The sequence below is a fragment of the Uranotaenia lowii genome, chromosome 3, assembly GCF_029784155.1.
Source record: "Uranotaenia lowii strain MFRU-FL chromosome 3, ASM2978415v1, whole genome shotgun sequence".
In the NCBI taxonomy this organism is placed as follows: Eukaryota; Metazoa; Arthropoda; class Insecta; order Diptera; family Culicidae; genus Uranotaenia; species Uranotaenia lowii.
In genome coordinates, this window is record NC_073693.1 from 53,161,127 (window position 1) to 53,179,035 (window position 17,909).

Consider the following 17,909-nt stretch of genomic DNA (forward strand, 5'->3'; position numbering starts at 1 on the left):
ACAAAAAAATAAAAATTAGGTTAGCTTTCATTGCTTTTTAAGGTTTTATAGATTCAATAATTTATCAGCCCAGTTTTATTAATGTAAGCTAATTATTCAGTGGAAGAAAATCAATGATTTTTCAATTTTTCTTATATTTCCATTCATGACATATGACATCGGAAATCAAAAAGCTTTTTTTTACTTTAAATTAAAGATTAAATCAGCCAAAGTTTAGAACACATAGTGAAATTTCATTATTTTAACCAGGATGGTCACGATCTTCGTTCAATAATGCCATCTTTTTTTTACCATTTTGTCTTTTGGCCCAATATTCAGACACCAACATAATTATAATAATTTGTTTCTTCATAAACAGATAGTGAACATTTCAGTATCGAATTCTGAATACAGCGAATGCGCCAACATCACCGTTTCGAAAATAAACGCGTTCAAAGTTTAACAGCTCCATAAGCTTCCTGCAAAAATATGATTTCGTTTTCAAAATTTCTCGAAAAATAAATATCATTCAGATAACTTTGTACTATCAAAATGTAGATCTCCAAACTAACTAGCCTAGAGTAAACAAAGAGACGAAATGTCACGATTGGCAGTTTCGATTTTCTGTCAGTGTCATTCCAATCGAGCAAAACCAAGCAGTCTTTAAGGCAGCCCACAGCTGGGTTGCAAGCTTATTATTTCAAAAGGGATCAGACTGCGCCTCTTTGTATGTAGTCTGTATGTCATTTGTTCACATTTGGCGCATTCGCTCTTTTCAAAATTCACTACCGATGTAGACTATTCCAAAATGGTATAATTTCTATAGTTTATGAAAACCGGTTCAGTAGTTTTGAAGGTACAGCCAAAATAATAATCCGGGTATGACCCTAACCGACTTACCCAACAAACACTTTTTGCTGAATAAATGCTAAAAAAAATATCTTCTTCTTCTGCTTCTTCTTCCTGCTTAATGGCCAGTCTGTGTAACTGTTTACAGACTATACTGCCAATGAAAAAATTTCGTGGTTCAATTTTAAATTAGCAATCTGGCTGAAAGAATGCCTCAAAAATCAAGGAATATTCGAAGAAGGTAGTCCCAAGGTAGTCCCAAAGGTAGCCCTGTTCTAGTGTTGGTACATACTGCGACGTCACAATCATGAACATTTTTTTGATTTACAAGTAAACTTACATTTTTCTTTGATATCCCAAAGAATCTGCTGGAAATTTTCCACTTTGTAATCATATGTTATTCAAGATGGATTCTTGCTCTTCAAGATCGGTACCAAAAAAGTAGCATTTTAGAAAACTGACTTAACAATCTTTAATTGATATTTATTGTTCTTCATAAAAAAATGTATATGGTAAACCGGTTGGATAAAAATAATGACAATCAGTTGAACACTCAAAAACTACCAGCTGACCTTTTTAAAGCTGAATTTTTCTTCATTTTTGCGCGTTTTAGCTTCAAGGTGATATTTTATTCATTAATAAAATAAGAAAAAAAATGCAATCTTGAAAGGACAGAAAAACTTCATAACATAGTGAAATAGAGGCCTTACAACACAATCAAAATGAAATTGGAATTCATTTTCGTTCTAAAACGTGGTTTTCTTTGAAATTACTGCCATTCTCATATAAATTATCGATACAATCGTTTTTGTTTTTGACGCGTCACAAAAAAAAATCCAATATCGCTCTCGGTACTGCCTTATTTAAATATTCCTTTCTCAAAAATTCACTAATTCACGTGTATTCAGCCTTTTATCATCTTGATCTAGAGAAGTTATTCAGCAAACGTCAATAAACGTCAATTGACGGATCAACCCAAGAAAACAAAAAACCCACTTTTTCCCCTCTATGTTGTTTTTTTTTTCGTTTCAACTGGGGTTTAAGTGCAATGTAAATTTACCTACACTTGGGATAATCGAGGTATCCATATATGAAAAGTGAGACTCAAATTTTAACATTGTACCACCTTTCTTCGGGAATAATGATACCTCATTTAACTTTCAAGGCATGATAGCAAAATTAGGTACCTATATAATTATGTCATAAAAGTCTGCTCGGGAATGCATGATGGCGAATAGTTTAAAATGAGGTTTTGTTTTCATTTCCTAATGCAGACATTTTTCGGAATTTATTTAATTAGCTTAATTTTACAAGGAGAAATGGCTTGCCTGGAGGACTGCATTTTGAATTTCCATTATCTAAAAAAAATCATCCTGGGGGGGGGGGGTGGGGGTGGGAAAGTGAGTGCCTAACATTGTTTCTTGTTTTTTGTGTTGATCCGTTAATTGACGTCTTATAGCAGAATTGCTAAATAACTTCTCCAAATCAAGATGATTAAGGACTGAAGACACGTTGTGAATTTTGGTGGACTCAGTCTAACTAATATACTTACCTACATATCCTATCCATACACGTGGCATTAGAGAAGTAAGGTCTATAGAGCCACATCATTCATTGCAATACTAGACTGAGTCGAATTGGGGTCATTTTTGAATTTCTCAAACCCTGGGGTCTTAAAACGCTTCGTTTTGATCCAAAACTCATCCATGATTTTTGCAGAATTTTTAAATAACGTTTACATGAGTAAATTTGAACTTTTAGGTTTGTATGGGAAAATTGAATATTTTGTACTGAAAAATCAACATCATTTGTGTTTCTTCTGTAGAACCGAGTCTGCTGATAATTTTTGTGTCAATTTACGATTTATTTAAAGGAAATTTTCCGCATAACAATTTTGTCGAGGACCGTAACTTCGTATACTATTAGGCAAAAAAGTTATTAACTGTTTTACAGAGGTGTGTCTTTAGGAATAGGAAACAATAAATTCAATTGACATCACTGCTGATGTCTCGCTAAGTATTGCATGAAAAGTAGTCATGCAGTACCCCGCTAGGCACCCAGCAGTGATGTCAAATGAATTGAAATTGTTTTTTAATGCCAAAAGACATACCCCCATTTAACGCCTAATAACTTTTTTGTCTAATAATATACGAAGTTACGGTCTTGGACAAAGTTGTTAAGCGGAAAATTTTCTTTAGATAATTTATAAATTGGCACAAAAACCATAAGACTCGGTTCTACAGAAGAAACAAAAATGATGATGATTTTTTAGTACAAAATATTTAATTTTCCCATACAAATATAAAAGTTAAAATTTACTCATGTAAACGTTACTTAAAAATAATGGATGAGTTTTGAACCAAAATGAAGCTTTTAAGACCCCAGGGTTTAAGAAAATCAAAAATTACTCCAAATCGACTTTAGGATCGATTATCTATCTATCTATCTATGAAGAATATTAATGGATTCATGCCAGAAAGTTAAGAATAGATCTGCTATTTATTTGGAATACTGTCTGCACGGAACACGAAAAAAAATTGATTTTTTTCTTTAAATACTGATCAAGGTCACTTTCTTCTAGTATTTCGATCTTCTTTACATATCCTAAGCTCTTAAATATTTTAATGGATAAGGAGCAACCTCAGGAAAACAAACTGTACAAATTATTTGTAGATTCGGCATTGTGAAAATTTTGCGAACAGCTTAGTTCAGTTAGAGTTGGACAATTTGGATACAAGCAGTACAAACTACTTAGTCAAATCTACAAAAAGTCATATATTTTCGACTTACATACGGTATGCAATAACGCAACCACGTTATAGGAATGGTTTTCGAAAAGTGGTACGCCTCGAATCATGTGAGGTGGCTCCATAGATTTTTGCACCATAAACGACCAGAACTTTTCTTCTGTACCCAGGATACAGAATCATGAGACATTAGACGCATTTTTTTGGAAGGAAAACCGCCCTGTATGCACTTCTCCATCCATGGCGACCGTCAAATATTGGTGTAAAAAAGTATAAAGTGGTCGCGCCTGAATTTCTGAAAACGTTTATCATCAGAAAGCTGCCGATGGTTCAAGCATTTGCTAACCGAGAAAAAAGTACTACCAATCTTAATTTTTTACATTTTTTGATACAGCACATCGAAAAACTGATTCTTGATCAACTTTTAGAAACATGCGTTAGTAAGAAAAAAACTCATGTTAAGTGAGCAAAATAATTGAATTTTTAGACTTTGAATCAAAATTTACGCAACTCTTTAGTATATAATAAGGATAAAGAGAAGGAAATAAAATCAAACATCAAATGGCAGAAGCAAAATGGTTAATCACGAAATGGAAGTGATGATATTGGGAACAAATCTGCTGTCGATGCACATTGAAGACTAAGTAAAATAAATTTTAACCTTCAATTTGTTTTCAAGTAAAAAATAGCCAGGTGCTGATTGTTATAAAAAAAATCACGAATTTAAGGCAGCTGAATTGCTTTAACAAACCAAATTAGAAAAAGAAATCGATAACTTTTTTAATGCCATTTGTATTGAACGGGGAATATAGTGCTTGTCTCTGGAGCCACTGTCAAAGTTACAAGAAACATCTTTTGAAGCGTAATTGTCGTAAAAATAGCATCGCATCAAATGAAATTTGGAAAACGCGACTAAACCAACAACGTGCAAGCGTCACAGAATATAATATTTACCCGAATGCAATAATTAACACCGGTACCGGCACGTGCAGAAACGACAGAGATTCTCCGGCAATAAAAATGGGAACCTCACCATATGCTGGACCACACCACAATTTTTTCTTCTTCTTTCCGGTCCGTATGAATAATTCACCTTTCTCCAACGCTATCATAGGAGGATGTGGTGTGCACAAATCGATATATGTATGTAGATAGGCAATGCACCTACCCGGTGCACGAGGGTAAACTTCAGGTTCAAGGTTCAACGCATGGAAAAAAGGTTTCAATTTCAATCGAAGTGAATGAAATTTATTTCGGAAAGGGCACTGAATACGATTCATCGGTTTCAAATCGAAAAAGTCTATCCCAGGTAACAACTGTTTTCTCTCGGAGTTGTCAGAGTTTAACAGTTAAAAACTGTGCGAGAGAACGATTGATTGATTTATGTCGTGCAGTAGCAAGCCACATCCTGCTAGCTCGGCTACATTATGTATGACCCAATACTTAATTGGGGGTAATCATAGTCAATCGCTTAGATTGTTTACACAATCCCCTCTACTGGCGTAATCCGGAAGGCAAATGGATGGATTAACAACACGAGTTGATAACTTTTTCTTTCTAGTGAAAAACCTTACAATGTTTCTTTGACTTTTGAATAAAACACAGGTAGAATGGATTTGTATCCAATAATAATGAAGCATGCATGAGGTGAATTAATCTCATTTTTAGGAAGAAACTTGAATTAGGTAATAAAATCCAGTACCAACTGGAAATAGTAGAACTAAGTAAATAAAGGCCTTTGAACAACAATATAAAACAATAAATATAAAATAAAACCCAACAGAAGTCAGATTGGTAAAATTAAATAATTAATTCTGTTTTTTTTCCCTATAGTGACAAAACCGTACGCGTTTGGCGATGGATCGCCGGAAGCGGTTTCTGCGAGGAGTCGTTTTCCCCGCTGCTGGGTCACAAGTACGGCGTAACAAGTGTGCGTGTTTCCCCAAAGGTAAGTAAACATTGTACCACTTATCTGTTGACTTGAGCTCAAGCAGAAGTCGTCTGTAAACAAAGGATTTCGAAGGATTCACCGGGCATTGTTTCACGTTATTCTTCAGTTTATTATTACTGGCTAGTAGAAAAGGTTTAAATATTCACTAGCCGTGGGATACTGTTCCTCGAGCTGGCGGAACTTGTAGGCATACTTGTTCCGTTCTTCGCGCTTTTCCATCTGGTGGTAAAACGTGGCTATGAAAATGTAGACATCCTTCATTTTGACGTAGCATTCCAGCTTGTGGAAGTACTCGATGGCTTGCTCCAGCATTGGTAGACATTTTTCCATTTTGAGCAACTTTCCTGCCGGTTGCTGCTCGACTGCTAAGGTACATTTAACGAAAAGGAAAAGCACTTTCGCCTTATCGTAGATTCCACCGTTGGCTAGGATGTTTTCGAGGCAGCCCTTTATGGACTTGTGAGCCTGATGGTGAAGTTTCATGGTAAGAAGTACGTGAGCAAAGTGCAGGTCGATCAGCGCTTTCTCGTAGTCAAGGTAGTTTTTGGTGGCAATGGCTAGGGCATCGTTTAAGACATTGATCACTTCCATTTTGGTGTTATCGGGAGTAAGGCTGAGGGTGTGAGCTGATAAAAGGAGAGCCCTGACGAGAGTAAGCGGTTCCGTGGACTCATCATCGAGCAATTGCCGAACTAGCTGATCCGCCGATTTCAAATTCATTCTAGCCAAAGCCAATCGAGCTCGTTGAAGCAAGGACAAATGTTCGTCCAGAGGGTGTAGTTGATAACAAGCATTGCTGGCATCGGTCCATTCACATCGGTAGATGCACTGCATTGAAGTAATGTAGTAATCTGCAATCATCCAGCTTTTCGAAGATGGGTAACGAGAAAATCTTGTTCGAGTGTGTTTCAAAACAACCAACGCCAGGTTGAATTCACCTTGCATTGCAAGCCAAACAATCAGAGAGCAAAGTGCTTGACAAATTCCTTCGCCATTGTACGTTTTCCCAAGTGATTTTAAATCCGAGCTCAACAATAGTTGAGAGAATAACGATGAAATTTCATTCTTTCCGTACATTGCCCAAAGTGCTGCTCTTTCGGCGATTCCATTGGCTATCAAATCCATCATCGATGTTTGACAATTCAGTATGTCACTTTTGATCAACACCTCAAACAGTTTAGCCGGAGTATAGCCAGTCAAGGCAGATGATTTGACCAGCGACTGAATACCCAACGATATTGAATGCACCAAAGCTATCAATTCTTTGTTCGCAATATTTCGTTCTGAGAATTGTGGTTTACTTGAATCCAGCATGCATAACCACGAGTGAGCCAATTGCAGGCAGATTTTGTCGCTGTTTTCTTGCGCCAACATTATACACTCCTTAATACTCGCCAATGCTTCCTCCGTATGATTAAACTGGGCATGTAGAATCGCTAAATTCAACGCTGAGTACTGGTACTCCTTACTGTCCTGGGCCAAGTAGTTCATCGAATTCAATGAACTTCTATCGAACGATCGATGTAGGGCATCGACAGCATTAAAAAAGTCCCTCACTCTCACACTGTTTAAATAACTGAGAAAATAAGCTTGTGAATACAGCGGATGGTCGTGAACAATCTCATTCAACTTGACCTGCATTTCCTTCGGGCTCAGTGCCGTTATCTCATTATTTTGTAGCAACGTACTCTGCTGTGCAACAAACAGCTCCGCCTGTTTCGTAGACCATTTGCCGGAGGAATTCTTATCCTTTCCGGTAGCCTGAGCGTCCAACTTCATAAAGCTCTCGCTATTCGCAAAGCTGTTATTGGAAATCTGAACAGCGCGAGCCCCTTTTTCATAGTACGCTACTGAATTACGATACAGAGCCATAAATTCGGGAAAGCTCATTTTGTCCAGCGTTACATAGACACGCCGAAAGTACAATCCTACAATACCGATCTGATAGCTGCTGGCGTTGTCGGTTATGAGTTTATCGATTACGTTGTATAAATCGAATAGGACCTGAAAATTAAAAAAAAAAATTCCATCCGTTATAAATTATCTTTTGATTTTATAAAAGCATCGTCCTTCACCTCAACGCCCACCGTCTTAAGCATCTTCATAAGCCGCTCGAATTCGTCCATGTGGGCCTGGTGAATGCCGTATACTGGCGACGTCAGCAAACCGTGCAAATCCTTGTACGCCATGTCCGGATACTGGATCAGTTTCAGCAGCAGCAGGCAAAACTTTCGCCTATCCCGTGCGGTAAAGTCCAGCCCCGGATTGTCTTCGGCGTTCTTTTTCAACGTCAGATACTCTTGGATCAGAAACACCACCGCCAGCTTGTGCGGCGTCAACACATCGGCTTTGGTGCCAACCTGGTTGGGCAGCCAGAAGCCCACCGATTCCGGTTCCTTCTTGTTGGCACTCATTGTGCGTTCTGAAACATTGATTAAGGCCTTGAAGCTTATGTTTGAAAATTTGTACAATGTTTACTTACACAACTGAAGCGATTTTTTCATTAACGGAATCAAACGGAACAAGATAAATTAAAATAATGCACTGACGAAAGCCGCAAATCGACCAGCCGGGCAAGCCGCGAAAAGTGAATTTGAAATTCTTGTTTTGACAGTTTCTTGCTGGCTGCTGCTCGTTCGCAACAAAAACAAAACAAGAAGAGCGAAAAGTCACTCATGCTCAGTGCTCAGCACTGTTTGTGGGTGGCTTGGGAGGGAAATGGGTTGTGCACCGGAGCGAGCAGTCACTCATGCTCAGCGCTCAGCACTGTTTGTGGGTGGCTTGGGAGGGAAAGGAGGGAAATGGGTGGCACCAAAGTTTGGATCTCGTAAACCAAAACAAACTTTTCCTAACGGGGTTGGCGATTTTTCCGAAAACACTGTTTTCGGAATAATGCTGCGAGCTTTGATTTGTTTTAAATACCCTGATAAACAAAAAAAAAATAATCAAAACGAAGGCAAAATACATGCAAGATGAAAAAATTAATGGGCAGCATCGCAGTCGAAACCTGCCGTTTCTTAAGTGTTTGTACTAATTCCGTTAATCATGACTCTATTTTAAAAGTTTGCACAAATTTTTATTTATTTATTTATTTATTGCAAACAGATACATAAAATTAATACATTTTAGTTAGTACTCCAATGGCTTCGCCGTTTAAGGAGTTGTTATTGATCTTAAATTGTATAATCTATGATCTAATCAATAATAAAGCGATAAAAAAAAAATATGTACACAAATTATGAAATTAAACTCAGCAATGAAAATAACTTAAAACTAAATGAACAATAACATAAATTCAAATATATACATGATGCAGGTTAATCTTGATATAATGAAAAAATATTGCACGATTTTAAAAGTGTTGATGATACATTGGAATTAAGAAGAAATTGCTTTATAGAATTTTTGAAATGACCATAATTGCGAAACGGACCACACTTTTCTTCAAGAAAGTTAAAAAGTTGTACGCCTCTGAAGGCTAAAGAGCGTTCTCCAATAGATGTACTGACCGAAGGGCGGGTTAACATATTTCTATTACGGGTTAAGTATTGATGATTGGTGGTACGATCAAAATATACATTGCAGTGTGTGCTATTTGTAATGCTCAGATAAATAAAACAACAAATTTGAAATATGTACAGGCCTCTTACAGGAATTAAGTTATTATTTACATTGTAAAGTTCAGCAGAACGACTGCGATATGGCAGATTATTGATAAGACGTAAGATTTTATTTTGTGCTACTTGAAGTTTATTAATTCGAGTATTACAAGCATTGCCCCAAGAAGAAATAAGGTACATTAATAAAGACTGAAAAAGTGAATGATAAATTATATGAAGAATATTAGACGGAATCCTATGTTTGACTTTACAAACTAGACCTGTTACTTTGTTAAGTTTTTGTAATAAGTTATCGATATGTAAGTTCCAATTCAAACAGTCATCTAAAATGACTCCTAAATATTTACAGTCAGTTACAACTTTCAAACTAGGAAAAACAGATTTAGTAAGAATTAATGGATTAGAATTTTGCCGTTGAGAAGTTTTGAAAGCTATAATGTTAGATTTATCTATATTTAAAGTTAATTTATTTATACGAAAAAAATCGATCAATAATGTCATATCGGAACACAGGTTATTGTCATTTTCTTCTGAGCTGTTATTGTTATAAAATAATGCAGAGTCATCTGCAAACAACCGGAGAACTCCTTTAAGTGGCAAAGCAGCCATATCATTTAAATAAACTATAAAAAACAATGGTCCGAGTACAGAACCTTGGGGAACTCCAATATCAATTGATGATAAACTACTGCGACAACTATTTACATTAACATATTGAAATCGGTTCGTAAGGTAGCTATTGATCAAGGCTAATGGAGCTCCACGTACTCCAGCAAAATTAAGTTTTTCAAGAAGGATTTTCCTGTCAACCGTGTCAAACGCTTTGGATAAATCCAAAAATAGGCCAAGAACGTCTTCTTTTTTATCGAGGTTCAATTGGATGTTATTAATAAGCTCAATAACTGCATTATTTGTGGAAGATTTTTCTCTAAAGCCATATTGCATGGAATAGAAAAAATTGTTGCTGTTTAAAAAGGATTGTAATCTTTTCGCTAATATTTTTTCTAATATTTTGTTAAATACTGATAATATTGAAATAGGACGATAATTATTGCAAAATGAAGGATTTCCGGATTTAAAAATGGGTGTTACTTTTGCTATTTTGAGACTATTAGGATAAATACTACGTTCAAAACAAAAATTAAAAATATCAGATAGAACAGGACTTATGATGTCACTAACGGACTTTAGGACATAGACACTAATATTATCATGACCTGGACTAGTGTGATTGCAAAATGATTTAATTAGGGAGGATATTTCTATTTCATCTGTAGGTGAGAGGAAAAATGTGCTGGCAGAACTGGATAGAGTATTATACTTGTTAATTGTATCATTACTATTTAAGATAATTTTGGATGCCATATTTTTGCCGATGGTTGAAAAATAACTATTGAAACAATTAGCTATGGATTGTTTGTCTGAGATAATTTGCACATTGTTGTCATGAAGTTCATGTACTAATGTGTTGGAATTCGATCGACCTAGAACTTCGTTGATTGTATTCCACGTTTGCTTAGAATTTCGGGAATTAGCAAATTTATTTTCATAATATTTATTCCTTAAGGTTTGGGAATAAAGTTTGATTCTATTTTCAAGATCACGTATTTTACTATCAATTTCATTAACAAATCTACCCAATCTTAACAGTTTTCTTTTTTTATTTCTCAAATTCCTATTAGATTTTATTAATGTAAGAAGTTGATCGGTCATCCATGGGTTGATCTTGTATTCATGAGATTTAATTTGAACTTGTTCTGTGCATTCGGCTAAAGTTGTAGTTAATGTATTGTGAAAGTAATTATAAAAACTATCAGGATTATCAAAGGTACCCATATATGATGGAGAGAAACGCATGGTAAGAAGTTGATTGAGTCTCGGAAAATCTGTTTTATGTCTAAATTTAGGCGTATTTTGATGTCTTTTGATGTTATACGGAAAATATTGTATCATTCAATATGGGATATTGCTCGAAACTGTTAAAAAGAACATGGTCAAGAAGGGCGTTACTATTTGGACGTGTTGTAAAGGAATTAGAAACAAAGAAACCAAAAGATGAGATTAAACTATAGTAGTCGTGAGCTTTGCTTGAAATACTCGACACGTCAACATTCATATCACCTGCTATTATGTGAGGTGCACAATTATGCGTAAATAAATTATTTTCCAAGTGTTCCAAGAATTTTTGAAAATTCTGCGAATCATGTGGAGGTCTGTAGTAAGCTGAAAGTGTTAGACATTGAGAGTTTTCAAAAGATATTTTAACTTGAATGAAATTGAAACTGGAGCCATTACAAACGTGTTCATTGCATTCAATCAATTTAAAACTTAAACCATTCAGAACATATACTGCTAAGCCCCCTCCAGAACCAGAACCTCTACACGAAAATACTCCTTCGTATCCATTGATTTTGTATAGCTGTTTAATACTGTCATTAATCCAAGTTTCACTGATAACTATTAGGTCCGGTTTGCAATTAAGTTTAGTTATTTCAAATTTTAAAGAATCAAAACGATCTATGTTCAAAATGCTTCGCGCGTTAATTTGAAGAACAGATAAAAACTTAGATTTATCAAGGCTACAAATATGATCATCAACACTATTAAAGTAATTATTGTTTTGCAAAACCAAATTAAAATCTGAATCGTTAAACAACCTGAAGTAGTGCTCTGTGGCATTCATGTGTTATTAATTGAAATTCAAGAACTAATAAAAATTAATAGATTTAGAAATATATACAAAAGTTAAAAACTAAAGTAAAATAAAATAAATTAAGTTACGAAACAATGTCCTCCTGGATGGTGGCCTCCGGTTTCTGCTGTTGTGTCACAAGTAGAAATTCAATTTCTTCAACGTCAGGTACGTCACGAATTCGGAATCTCTTTTTGGTTTCAGGATGAGAAATCCAAGTGGATCCTTGGTAGATCCACGGCCTTTGCAATCCCAATTTGATAAGCTCCCTAACTTTGGAATGGAGCTTACGTTTTTCGAAGGTTAGGTTGTCCTGCACAATGATGGCCTTGTTTTTCGACGAAATGCCCAGCTGCTGAGGGGACAACCCAAGCAACCAAAAGTCCCATAAAACAGGTACAAAAACGCTTACTCAGCCCCATCATTGATATGAAGTACGTTCTATGCAGCTCAAAATTTAAGTTCTTATTGATGCTTTCAAGTTCCAAAACAAGTCTTAATGATCTTCTATTCAGCTTCCAGCGGCCTCTTAATTCAGCTTCCAAAAAATCGCAAAATGAGCAAAAAAAAATCTCTCTATCTCAACTGAACCGTTGGCTTCGGTTCATATATATCTCCTTCTCTTGATTATTTACTGTATTCTTTACCGGTGCCGCCATGATGCCACGCGCCGGATTTCAAACTCGACAAATTGCTCAATTGCCTCTTTCCTACATTTCCTACATTTATCGCATCAGAATGGTCACTCAAGTACAAAATTACTTATTGAAAAAAAAACTTACCCGGCTTGGGGATCGAACCCCGACCTTCGTGGTGAGAATCGAACACGCTACCACGAGACCACACCTAGATGTTGTTCTAACTGAAACTAAAACTCGAAGAGGTGATTTAATTTTGAAAGTACATCAATGCACTTTTTGTGACTTATCAAATCCCGTTTGAGCACTTTTGTGCCATTTATGTGACTTACCAAATCCCGTATTGAGTACTTTTGTGCCCTTAATGTGACTTAAGTTCCGTATAACGTACGTATAAATCACTTTTGCAGCTTTTAAGTTCGTTAATGAGCACATATAGTTCACTAATGGCAATTGGGCAAAACAAGTCACATACAGCGTACATATTAATCACTTTTGCAACTTTCAAGTTCATTGATGAGTTCATAAAGTTCACTAAAGGGAATTGGGCAGTTGATTCTCTTTGTCAGCCAATATGTAACTATCAATGCCTTCATTCAAGTAAATATGTGACTTTTGGTTGCTTGGGAACTCTTTACCAACACTTTTGACTGCCTTCATGAACCGTACCTTTTCTTCCAAATGGTTGAATTTCACCAACACAATGTCTGTTTGGTCCGATTTCAAAATAATTGGCCGAACCACTTCAACACCCTGTTGGAAATCAATTCCAATTCGATCACCAATTTTTTTGCACAGTTCAAAGTGATGCTTCGGATGCTGCAACTTCACACCTTTGATGACGACTTCTTTCTTCAGTTTCTCCTGCTTAAGATCCTGAATTTCCTGTTTCAGTACCCGGTTTTCTGCAGCTATTTCATCCACTCGATGTGTTAGTTTAAGCACGGTTTTCAGCAGTTCCTTGTTGAGTTTCTCCAATTCATCAAGTTTCTGCAACTTTTCGGAAATTTCCTTCAGTTGGGCACACACATTAGGACTTCCTGCACCTTTGCTGTCGGTAGATTTCCTTTTGGCCTGCTGGTCCGTTTTGCTAGCTTTGCCCTGTCCAGTGGTTTCATTAGCACCTGCCATGGTATCACTGTCAGCGAAATGTTTTGAAAAGCGATCTTCCGGCGTCAATCAAAAACGGATGTGATAGATCGCAGAATCTTCAGCACACACAGGCTCTTCACAACTTTAGAAGCAAAAAGAACCGAAAATCACACACAAAAACCATATATTTCTCAGTTTTTTTCAATTTTATTTGAATTTGAAAAAACAAACATGCGCGATTCAAGCAGTGTTGCCGAGGTACATTAAAAGAAAACAAAAACTCTTTTTTACTTTTGGACAGCTTTGAGTTTACCAAGCAAAATTATCTTTTCGAGATACTTATCAAACAATATAAAACTGTATTATTTCTCCAGTATTAGAATCTTTAATGTTCATGTCTCATGTTCCGTTTTAAAACAACGCAGAACAATTTTGTAGATCAGACTGCCACCAATCATTAACTTTCCTAATATATTTAATAGCATTTTGATATGCATCACATAATTTTATTGAAAAAAAATTACATCATTATTGTTTTGGTTGTTTGCCTCCATCAAAGATGTATATGTATCACTGATCAGCACTGATAATTTCAAATTCTGAATGAATTCAAGAAATGCGATTCGGACTCACAATTATCGCGTGATCGCGCTGATTAAGAATAAAACTTACAACGTGAGCTTAAGTTCAGCAATCTAGTAAAAAAAACATTATACATTGAAAATGTAGAAATGGAATCAGAGAAAGGTTAAAATTTAAAATGTAGATCGAAATTTACATTTATTTTTTAAAATCCTAGGAGGTGTATTGACTCAAACATTTAGTCAGCGAAAATAAAGCATCGAAATTAATCTATTATCTTCAGCTTTCAACACAAAATTTAAATTTATGAAAAAAATCAAAAATTTTAGTTTCAATATTAAAAGTTTAATACAACATCGTTCACTACTCTAAGCTGCCTACTCTAAACTTTTGTTTTCCTCTTATCGTTCCACCTACATTTCCTTTTCAGCGTCGGCTTCCCACAGCTATTTAAACGCCACAAAAAAAACTTTGATAGGAAATCAAAAGCATCATAACTTATATTATAAATTCTTAACTTGGAATAAGATTCAAATTTAACAAAAAAGTCATCATTCATATTGATTCAGACTCCGCACCCAGATTTTTATTTCAGATACAGATAACATTTTTATTTCAGATTCAGATCACAGATTGAGATGCAAATTCAGAATAAGGATTTGAGGTACTGAACACAAATTCATAGTCAAAATTCGGATTTTAATTTATATTTTTAATCAAGATGAAACCGAATTGCTTTGAAACAATTTAATGAGGATAACAGGTTTTTCGTTCCAATTTTTTGTTAAAGTGAATTTTATTTAAGCTTTTATTACGAAAGACTTAATTTATAACTTGCTCAACTCCTGTGTGCGTTGCAACACATCAATTTAATTAAAAAAAAAACAAATCTATTGATCGTAGTTATCGGAGATCATAGTAGTCCGATATTTGAGAATAAATCACTCTTGTTGAGAATCCCGTTCAAACCACTCGTGTTTTTCACTTATCTGCGAGTACCATTTCCATTAGGCTAAGGGCCCAGAACCGGGTGTCATAGCAACAGGATAACAAGTTGGAAAGTTTTTCACACGTGTTCTAGCAGAGCCGAGTTATAATAAATATATTTATATGAAAGACTTCAGGAATTTATTTAATCTCAGATTTAGCCAATCTTTATTTTTCCGGTAGATAACGATAAAGATAGTTGGGGATTTTTTTTTATTATCTGACGGGTTTGCGCCGGGGGTCTTAAGATTTTCCCCAAAATTGAAAATTTGGTTCATTTTTGCGACTTAAAAACACATGTATTTTTTCAGATTTCTAACATTTTTATTTTTTGAGTTAGCTTCGGTTAGATTTTTTTGTAAATAAAAAATAACCATTTTCAAAGCTACATAACTCTGTTGTTTCTCAACGGAAATTATAAAATAGCACATCAAAATGCATTGAAATTTTATCAGCTTTCCAAATAGAATAGTTGAAAAAAATTAAATAATGACCTTCAACATGAAAAGTTGTAAATAAACTTTAAATGGCGTCTAAAAGTACCGTCTGCACCACCGAATATTTTGCAAAAAATACCATTGTATAGCTCGATTAATGATGCAACTTTCATCTGAAGACACCAAAGTGGGCCATTAACACCTTGAAGAGTTATGAAAGAAATAATAACAATAAATCTCGTTTTTTGCATCGAAAACAAACAATGGTCGAACAACTGCACTCACATATGGAGATAGCAAGCACTTCTAACAACATGGAAACAAAAGAACTTATCAAAGCTGGTAAAAACACTATTTTTTCTTCCTTTTCAGACTGCCCCTACTCGCATAACAGTCCCATATGAATTTTCGTCATTTTAGGTCAACATAAGGCTTCAACATAAAAGATTAAAAAAAGAGGTTTTTTTCTAGAAATTTCGAAAAAAAAATCAATTCGTGGCTGTCCTATATGAAATATACCTGAATAACAGTCCCATATGTGAAATACCACGGATTTGGTTACTCTTCAATCTTTCTTTCGGCAAAATAGTCTTTGGTTTATTGCTTTGAATCATTTAAACATTTTTTAACTCACTTGATGTCGAATGATGCACACTAGTTTTCGAAGGCAGGTCTGACTTTCTTAGGAATGACTTCCTGAGCGAAAAACTATCGGATGCAATCAAAAATCGTAAAAAGATTCAACTTACAATGTGGAATTCATGATATTTTTTTGGCAAAAGTATGTTTCTTTTTCTGACAATTGCATCTAGAAGTTCAAAAATGATCAAATTTAAGTCTTAGAAAAGTAGCTTGGCGAGAAAAATATATTTTGTATGGGACTGTTATGCTAGTAGATTCGAAAAAGGTTTCAAATATGGTCGATTAACAGTCCCATAGTGAATAAAAATGGTGCTCTCGACCTTACCAATAACCCAATTTCGAAAATTTCAGGTCTAACGATTTATTATGACAACCTACACTCTAAGAAAATTGTACATAGTGGTACCGTTAAAACCAAGGCGAGTAAAGACAGGTGTGTTCTTATACCAATGCACGGAATCGTCCATCTTGTGACAGGCGTGACAGGCAATCGTAACCGTAGGCATGGTAGGCGAACAATTCGCTGTCAAAAAGCGCACCGTCTCCACCCCCCACCAATGAGAAACTTTTGGTACCCCTTGCCTACTTTTCCTCAATATGCACCCACCCTACTGGAGGCACTCTGGTTAAAACTACATACTTTGAAGTTCGACAACCTTTACGTAGAAGTGGGTTTCAGAAATTACATACTTTGTCAGTTCTTTCTATTCTACAAAACCCTCTATGTAGAAAGAACTTTAATTTTAAGTAAATTTGTAGTTGACGGCGTTTTGCTTCTCACTCGCACCACCAGGGAGTCAGTCTGTGATTTGCATCCTACTTGCGCGCACGCAACAACTTTTGCAGAACTTCCCCATAAGTCTTTGCTTAAACAGAAAAGTTTCTCTCGGTAAGTTTGGTAACATTTATTTCTGCTGAATGTTTTTTTTTTTCAATTCATCTCCTTAATTTTAGGATAGTTGTTATGGTTTCCACTGGGGAAGCGATATAGAACGCTATCATAGACGATTCAACAATCTGATTCCACCATAGTTGCGGCCTCAAAATTTCTTCACTCCTCTCGGTAAGTTTGAAAACATTTTTTCTGCTGTATGTTTTATTCAATTTTTGTCCATAATTTTAAGAAAGTTGTTGATTTCTTCTAGGTCCCGAAGCAACATGCCGATTCCACCATAGTCCCGGTCGCAATCAACCAAAAGACATGGGTAATATTTTTTTTAAATTTTAGCCGTTTTTTGACCATTTTTTTCTTCTATAGGATTGACAACCTCACCGGCCAATCCCGGGTCCCCTGGACACCCAGCCCCAGAATCTGCAGCCCAATGACCAGCCCAAGCTAACCGATGTGCCGAAGTGATCAATGATATAACGATGGTTTCTGGTTTACCCATCATTATCCCCAGCGAAGAACTTCTCAGGTGGACCAACGGAGCCAGTTTGCTGTAATTTTATAGTTTGACAATAAATTAGCATAATTAAAATTCAGAAATTTTCCTAATTTATGTGATTTTAACATACTTTTTAGTCCACAGATCCCTACACTCAGCCGAAAAGAAAACGTTAAATTCACCTGGATTTTCACGTAGGCGCTCATTACGTGAATTTTTGCTTGACTTACATGAATCACTTAAACACTATTACAAATTCACTTGGTCCGTACGTGAAATTCACATAGCCGTTTGCTGTCAAAACA

The 17,909-nt window shown here is 35.6% G+C and overlaps 2 protein-coding genes across 2 annotated transcripts in view; one reads left to right on the forward strand and one right to left on the reverse strand.

The window, feature by feature from the left end:
- Positions 1–4,733: 4,733 nt before the first annotated feature.
- LOC129752188 (WD repeat, SAM and U-box domain-containing protein 1-like) overlaps positions 4,734–17,909 on the forward strand; it is a 38,746-nt gene continuing 25,570 nt past the window's right edge. The window contains exons 1-2 of the mRNA XM_055747979.1: positions 4,734–4,756; positions 5,409–5,523. Coding sequence (XP_055603954.1) covers positions 4,734–4,756; positions 5,409–5,523 — 138 coding nt within the window. The remainder of the gene's footprint in view (positions 4,757–5,408; positions 5,524–17,909) is intronic.
- On the reverse strand, positions 5,585–8,148 carry LOC129754211 (anaphase-promoting complex subunit 5). The gene is made up of 3 exons (XM_055750117.1): positions 8,009–8,148; positions 7,602–7,948; positions 5,585–7,530 (listed from the first exon to the last, which is right to left on the reverse strand). Exons 2-3 carry the CDS (start codon positions 7,938–7,940, stop codon positions 5,647–5,649), a joined length of 2,223 nt encoding a protein of 740 aa, XP_055606092.1. The 5' UTR covers positions 7,941–7,948; positions 8,009–8,148; the 3' UTR covers positions 5,585–5,646.

Bases quoted from the DNA above. Each gene is read 5' to 3' on its own strand.
- LOC129754211 (XM_055750117.1), bottom strand. From the start codon at position 7,940: ATGAGTGCCAACAAGAAGGAACCGGAATCGGTGGGCTTCTGGCTGCCC. The intron at 7,531-7,601 runs GTGAAGGACGAT...TTTAATTTTCAG, and splicing joins TTAAGACGGTGGGCGTTGAG to GTCCTATTCGATTTATACAA.